Here is an 8,724-nt window from a genome sequence, read left to right as displayed (position 1 = left end):
AACAAAGGATGCATCAGATGTCAAAGACAAGGTTTTTCTAAAAAAGAACCATCGCCCACAACACACAGGTGATTTAAGAATTTGTTTTCTCTAACAGTTATACCAGCTTTTGTGACCGATCAGTAACGCCAATTCCACAAACATAGATGTGGCTTTATGCTGGCTGTTTGGGGAAAAAAAAAAAAAAAAAAAAAAAAAAAAAAAAAGAGTTCCCACATTTGATAAATAAAACTCATTTTCTAATAGATATTACTAGTGTGTGTCTAAAATTAGCAATATATGATGTGGACAATACTACCTGGGTCTGGATCTATTACCCTTGTTGCATAAAACTGCATACTGAAACTTGAACTCAACTATTTTTATGGAAAAATTATTTATTACACAAACAAGAACTATTTCATATTCTATTAAGAGCATGATGGCATAGCAACTCAAATCTGCACATTTTTATTCATGAATGCATACAACTGCAGTATTTGTTAATTTATGAAATGCTTCGTCATTCAGAGATGATGTAAAATTCACAACAATTAAGTATTTAGAAAAATGACCAGTAATCCAACAAAACATGAAAATCCTCCATTTTACTGGAATTACAAAATTATTTAACGGCCAATTTCACAATAATAGAAGTATCTCATGTGAGAAGTGGACAATTATTCTCTCATTTGGTCAGCCATTGGATTGGGTGACAGTAAAATGATGATATAAAAAGCAATAGATTTTTTCAGTTTATTACACTACATTTTAAATCATAAGACATTCTATACAAAATCTAATTTTAAAATACAAGATTGCATTTGTACATATTGCACGAGGAGAATGTATTAAAAATAAAAAACTGAATTATGTTGCTCTTATATCTAATTATGAAAAGAAATGTATTTACATCAGTATCAAACAATTGTTTATATGTAAATAATATATTTCAGAAAATAATCTGTATGGTTTTTCTGCTTACATAAATGTCAGTGGCCAATGATTATTAGTTTAACAGAATTTATTTACAGAAAGAGAGTCTCAAGTCTTGGAATCAGATAAAAAAGCCATTAATGACAGTAAAAAAACTCAACAGAATTGACTTGCTACGAATTATACAAACAGAAATGACCATATGTCAGTTCTTAGTGCTCCAAGGTGGTCATAAATTAGGTTGCATTTGATCTGAATTACCAGCCACTTATGGCATGTCAGAAGTTGTTTACAACCTACTCAGCATGCAGCATTTTGCCTATGATTCATATACTATCCATATTAAACAGTCACCCAGTTTGCAGTACACATCAAACGAAGTATCACATCACAATGCTTACACAAGTTCATCCATTAAGAAATAATCCAAAAAAAAATTAACAGAAAAGTTGGTACATTGGATATTATTCTCTCAATCTATATGCTCACTATAAGCACTTGGTTTGAGTCCAATATTTCAGAAATCAATATTGAGAAGAATAAAATGGATGAAATATTTTTTACAGCACTATAACTTTACTGCTTGCAGTTCAGCAAAGCAACGGCGCTGTTCTTCTTGTACTTAGCTATATGGCAGCTTATGGCTGGATGTTATGTGATCAAAAAATTGAATCCAATTACTATCTTTATGACCATTGACTTAGCCAGTCATCAGTTACATAAATTTGAGACACTTGTACCTGAGAGAAAATGCTAATGCCAAGAAGAGAGGAAATATATAAATGTGAAATGTGAAGTCATTCCCCTTTAATTTATACTGGTTTATGGTACATTACAATCATAAGCCTCAAGGACAAGGTATTTAATTTTCTGCAATAATATCAATTTTTTGGGCCTGAACAACAGTTCATGCCATGTAGTCATATCAACTCAAAAATTAATTCAATTTTTGTTTGAGGAATAACTGAAGAGTCTATATTGAAACTTTGATCACAGGTACTCCTGTCAGTGTTCTAAATATAAGCTTCATCAGTGCCCACGTAGTTCAAAGGAATTTGTATTAAAGAAATGTGCTTCACGCATTTTCCATCTGGATCACTTGATATACGTTTTACTGCAATCAGCAGAGTTTGCTGTTTCAGATAATTTCTTCACAGAAAAACTATGCTACAGACAGAGAAAAACAAATATGACAAATACAGATAATCTTGAATCCAGGAATTAACAATGTCTTGGAAAGAGGTAACTGGGGTGGTACTTTAACACAAACTTCAGTAATATTCATTCCTCCCCATTGCAATTTTTCTGTCAGCAATTGACACTACCTGTCTAAACAAGCAGCAAACAGATATCCAAAAGTAAATTTGGGAAGGAAATATCGGGTGAAACCACATTCTTGATGTGAGAGAGATAATCAAAACCAGAAAATAAAGAAAATACGAGAAAGAACTGGTGCACAAAGACTGATGTCCTTTACAGCTTTATCAACACTGATCTTTAGACAAGAAAACGTGGTGTGAATCAATTTTAGTGGTTACCATATGCCAATTACAAAATTTAAAAGTCAGAAAGATTGGATATTGGTATTCAAACACATTCCAAATCACAAAAAAGTGAGTGATGGAACTCCACAATGTGACAGTTGTAGGTAGAAGAGTGGACTAGCACTGGAAGACACCAGAGTTTATGAGACAGGCAATAGTTTCATAACTCCAATATTTGGAAAGTGAAATGAAAACATTATCAACGCTATTGAAGAATAGCTTGTAGTGTCCTGCTTTCCAGTACAACAATTACTACATTTAGAACATATCTGAATGTTTCAGGGCCCTATTGCAGTCTGAGTTTTCACAGCAATATTGAGCTTATTATCTGCCCAATGCAGTTTGAACTAATAAGACAAAATATTAAAATTAAATAACAGACTATGAAGTCATACATAACTGTAGGGATAATCTGGAGGATTTCTGTATTTGGAAATATATTTGAAGTTTTTTTGGTTGTAACACATGCATTCCATCAAATGGAAAAGTTTGTAAAAGCATTAGCAGTAGGCCTTTGAAGGGAAGGCTACTAGACATACTGACTGCTACATCACAAATGTTTTTGACTACAGTGGGTCAGTGAACAGTCCCCGTATATAATAGTGAGGACTCATTTTTCCAAGTTTATGAAATGTTCAAGATAAAACACAAGGATGAAGAAAGAGAACAGACAAAAGTGACACACTAAACAGAAAAATTTTGAAGGCCCCACTTCTTAATCTCAAAATGTCCCATTAGGAGAAAATAACAACACATTACACTTCACGTTGCAAATTTAAATGTTCCATGTTAGGTTATGCATTAAGCACTGTTAAGACTTTCATTTTCTTTTGTGAGTTGAGTGTTTAGAAGAAATTCTTTATCCAACATGATGCATTGAATTAAATATTAAAAATAAACCTGAATGCTAATATTTAAGGGTAGTTTTATAATTCCAGATGTCTATATGTAATCATTGCATATGGCAGTTCTACCTCCAAAGATATACCATGTGAAGTGCTCACAGTGTTGCTAATCTTCTGAAGTTTTTTATTCACTGCCTGATAATGTGCATTTCCTACTTCTAAACAACGTTGCTTATTGGGCAGTCTGCTGTTACAGTCCAAAGATGCTAAGAAACATTAGCATGATAATATATGGCAGTGGTTTGCTATCTCATACTGTTCAGCATGAATGAAATGCAAGTTCATTCCACACTCAGTTAAGCACTATACACCAGGAAAAATTCATTATTTATTATTTCAGTGGCTTACAACCCCCTGTGCAGACACTTGTCTCAATAATTTTGTGTTCAGTTCCATTTCATGTTTGTTCTAGTGTTAATTTAAGATCTGTAGATTATAAAACATTTGTAGATACTCCTGCACATTTGTAAAGAGGATACCACTATTACTCCTTTAAATTGTGCTGTTACTAATATACAATGGTGTTATATAAACTGAACACATTTTCAAACTTCATAAAATACACTAACTTTCAAAATTGCGTTTAACAGTGTCACAGAGGCAGTAAAAATTTATTTCTGCAAAATTATTTTCAAAGAAATTTTATATTCAATATGGCAGTGAAAAATGACGTCTGCATCCAAAAACCATTTCTCAAAACAGGAAACACAGTCATTATTGTAAAAAATGAAGTGGAATACAATGATAAATGCAAAATATGTTCATGGTACGTAGGCAGTGCATTTTGTTGAGCCTCTACAAGAGAGCTGGGGATTATCTTCTTAACACAGAATGACACTAAATGCCATGCTCACTGCTTCAACATGTCTTTAAATTTTTTGCATTAAACTTTTTTCAATGTATGTAGAAACTCCATCAACGAAATCTGATGGTTTATGATGACATGGATACAAACATGCTTCCCCATTGCCCTCCTTAACATTAGTAAGGCAACCTGGCACAATACTGCAATAACAAAACACTATCTAAAATTCTATGAATATTTCTACAAAATTGAACAGAACTGAAGCTTCAGCTGGATAGATTTGTGTTGTTTACTCTTTGAATGTCTCAAAGTGCAATAAAATATATTAATGTATGCATCTGATCCAGACCAGAGTTTTTATTTTTTAAAAGTTGAAAACATTAATCGATAAGATTCATTTGGAGTCTACTGCAGTGTGGAAAGTATGAAAATTTCCTCTACTTTTTAAGTATGAGGAACATCAATATGAATAATATGTGAACAAATGGAATTAACCACAGGCAACATGATATTATAATGTGGCATATAAAAATTCTTATTATACTCTTACTTGTTTATATGGATGATTAAAAGCACTTATCTGAATTAACCTTACGTTATTAATAAGACTTGAACCCAGTCTCAGATCAACGCATATGATATCATGTTGGAATTTTACTATTAAGCACAAATGCCTTTCAATAACATTTCTGGATTGAAGAAATGGTCCACAGAAGATATTTGCGCTTATACTGAGACTTTGAGTTTCACATAAAATTCTTTTGTAAAGGGAAGGTTAAAACAAATTAATGTTTTATATCAGGAGATATTTTAATCAGTCAGCCATTTTAGGCTATATTAACAAAGAAAATCTGTACTGAGAACCAAACAGTCTTGATGGTGGCAACGATTTATCCACATTAAACACTGTGACCCAATGGCCCAATGTCAGTAGTTACAAACAGCAGATCGTAAGGCTGCTGCAACAGTCCACAGAAACAATACACTATGACAGTTGTTCCAAAAACTCATTGCTGGTTCACCATAAGAAATGAAGAAACTGTCAAAACTTCAACACTTCCAGCACTAGCCACACACTTCCTTATCACTGTACATCAAACACTGAACATCTGTCATATCACTAAAATTAATTGACTAACTCCTCCAGTATAAAAGTTCAGCACTTTCACTTTTCTACTGTCCACATAAACAAAGGCGCTGTTTGTCTCCAAATGAAACTATATTTCAATATATTTAAAAACGGACGGCTATATTCTCTCAGCTTCCGGCAATACATAAAATGCCACTGATGTGTTCTGTTTATGTTGTCCACAGGAGCAAACAGCGTAGTACATATGAGAAGTCATTTTTTATTTCTTGTACGTAAAGGCAGCACCTTAAGTTTCTTATAGCTTTAATTTTCATCAAACACACACACACAATTTATATTAGTGTTCTTGCTTCATCTAAACTCAATGTAAAGGCACCAGACTCAATGTCTCCTCAAAATATACATCCCAGTCTTTCTTAAAGCCAGCAAGCCCCTCCCAATCTAATTTTAATTCTTGTATAAATAATTCTCTGACAAAACAATTAACAAATAATCATTTCCATAACAGTAAGCAATATTTTTTCCAATCACATTAACAGCTACAATCCTAATATATTATATATAGATTCTAGATTTAAACACACTATATCTCATGTTAAGTCCACAAAGATCCTTCCCAATACCTTTACTTACTACAAAACAAGAGTTATTTTTCACAGCCTTCATTTTGGTGGTGTTTTTCATGTTCACGGGAAGATGAATAACATGTTTTCTACTAATGCCTGTGAAAAATGCTTCTTCAATCTTCCGTTCTTTTGCACCTCCGAATTAAACCATTTAGTCAATCACTATCACAACCATTAAAGTATTTTTCATATTAACATTAAGACAGTAGGAACAGTACACAAACAAGTTATACACTAACAATTAGTATCAGACATAAGATAACATGGCTCTCAGTGTAACATTTAAGTGAAACAGACAATAGATACACATTTGATCTACATAAGCACATTTGAAACATCACTACATTAGCTTACTTTGAAGTACAATTTCACGAGCTGTCATCAGAAGGGTACTGATACTATCTTAGTTGGGGTTTTTAAAATAAGTTCTGTTTAACTCCAGCACACATAATACAGACATTTACAGCACTACAACATTTTTTACTCAACTTTTTAAAAGTTTTTTACAGTTAAATGAGAAGTATTCCTACTTGAAAAGTAATTTTGAAATTTGTTATTTCATTCACACCAAGCAGTGAACAAAAACTGACTGTCACTAGTGGCAAGTAAGAAAGATGTAGATTACACGATTAAAATAAAAGAATAGGATGATTCCATCCAATGTAATGCCCAGATATCAAACTGCCTGTGACCAATTTACAGATACTTGCTCACATGTCCCTTAGTACTCAGTACTTTTGGACAACTACTATAGTGATTCAGCTTACATATGACTTATTTATAAAACATAATTTCAGTCAAAGAATAGTGAATCTCTTAAAACTTTATTGCACCATATCTACAACTTCTGTAATTACAAAAATGTGTTTAGAAAGAAAACAGTTTTTCTTTCTTATCAGAGAAAGGGGAAGGTTACTAAAATCAGTCAAATTCATTTCCAGTTGCTTAATAACTGTGTTTTATGCATATATCAGTGAAGGCAGATTTGTTCCCCACCGAAGATGGTGGTCCCCACATATTCCTCACAAATTTCAGTCACTTCATCAGAGACAGCCATTCTTTTCTAAAATTGTGCCAAACATTATGACAAAATTTTTTGTTACAAAAATAATGGGTCTTCAAATTATGAATCACAATTTAATGTCACAATAAAATGGAAATAGCCCATAGCAGCAGACACTGATATCCATTGCTGAACTGGTGGTGTCTTCCACTGTTTCTTGTCTGTAGCAATCGTGTAACTATTTTGTCGAACTACTACTTTTTACTGTTGCTGAACCATAATATTGACACTGCAATAACTAAAAAAGGTTCATTTAAATAGAATCTGTAGAGACTTAAAATATAAAATGCTGCATTTACTGGGGATTTATTGAAGGTATGAAACTGTATGCTGCCTTCCCCTTCGATATATGCAATAAAAACAAATGAATATGAAAAACAGTCAATTTCAGTATTGTAAGGACTAGTACTTCAGGACCTGCTGAACACACTGCCATCTATGGGATCACATCCCATATCTCAGCAAGGAACGGTGGCAGCTTCTTGTTCTTCAGTTTGAGAGAGAAGCACATTTCTGAGTTCTGGTTTCCTAGAGTACGCAGTTCGGTAAGAACTGACAACAGCTTTGCAAAAATCGTTCCAGATTTGGGACGCCGCCTGTTGTCCACGTACGCTTTGAGAGCTTCCAGGTAAATTTCTTGTATCTTCTCTACTTTCCATCCTTCAACAAGTGATGGGCGCTCTGAAAACAGTTAAAACTTAAGTTAACTGTGTGTCCAATAAATATGTCAGGGTACATAAAATAAAAAAAAGGCTTAAAATCAATACGCCACTACTGCTTAAAGTAGCTATCTACCTCAGTATTAAAATTTTTAACTATTATGTCAAAGTAAAATGCACTATTACCCATTAGTAAACTCCTGGTTTGTCAAATTCTCCAATTATTACTATACCTGCCCTTTTTCTTCATCTCAGGAGACCTCACATGAGGAAAAGTTACAGTATACAGAATTCTGAATATTTTAGCCAAGCACAAGGTCCACTGTTGGATCAGCCATTTTTTTATTTGTATATTTATAAGAACTTTTGTTTCTATTATAGCAATATGCCATTAAGCACATAGCCAATTTAGAGGTGGATATCAGTTTTGAATGTATGAAATATTTAAGCAATTTTCTGCTATGTGTCTATTCCACAAGATGTAAGAACAGCCCCTTTTCCTGTTGGCAACACAACATGGATGCAATGGAGTTTATCCCCTTTACATCAGCCCATTCCCCGTAACACTCATAATGCTGGATGCGATACCTGTCAAAAGGTAGTAATCAAACACTGTGCAGGTACTACAATAATGATACACATATTTTATTGAAATAATCACTTTATGACAATATAATGTGATTGGATAGATAAAAAAGTCTACTCACACCACCGCTTTGTGAGTAGATCATTTTATCTATCCAATCACATATTTTACTGAATATTAGACTAGCTATCAGTATTCTCAGGACACCATAATCAGTGATAGTTACTGGTAAGCAAATTAATTTCATACCGCAAGCTACATAATATAACCCAACTTATTACTCATCCTACTAGAAGAGAATAAGATGAAGCTGAATCATCTAGTACCATGAACTTGAAAGTAAAGTTGTCTTCATCCCAAAGGGTGGCATGGTTCTATTGGAGGTGGTATGTCCTTCCAAACTGACTTAACCAGACACTTAAAGGACCACTTTCAGTTTCACACGAACTCCAAACTGAAATGAACTTGGCTTTTTATAGATCCACAAATAACTGGCAGAGGGGAAAAATTCTAGGACGGACAGTTGACTGA

The 8,724-nt window shown here is 33.4% G+C and overlaps 1 protein-coding gene across 2 annotated transcripts in view; it reads right to left on the bottom strand.

The window, feature by feature from the left end:
• Positions 1-417: 417 nt before the first annotated feature.
• LOC124607438 (ecdysone receptor) overlaps positions 418-8,724 on the bottom strand; it is a 169,637-nt gene continuing 161,330 nt past the window's right edge. For both annotated transcript variants that reach the window (XM_047139767.1, XM_047139768.1), the window contains exon 8: positions 418-7,629. In XM_047139767.1, coding sequence (XP_046995723.1) covers positions 7,385-7,629 — 245 coding nt within the window. In that variant the 3' untranslated portion in view covers positions 418-7,384. The remainder of the gene's footprint in view (positions 7,630-8,724) is intronic.

This window comes from Schistocerca americana, chromosome 3 (assembly GCF_021461395.2).
Source record: "Schistocerca americana isolate TAMUIC-IGC-003095 chromosome 3, iqSchAmer2.1, whole genome shotgun sequence".
NCBI lineage: Eukaryota > Metazoa > Arthropoda > Insecta > Orthoptera > Acrididae > Schistocerca > Schistocerca americana.
This window is presented reverse-complemented; position numbering and strand designations above follow the sequence as displayed.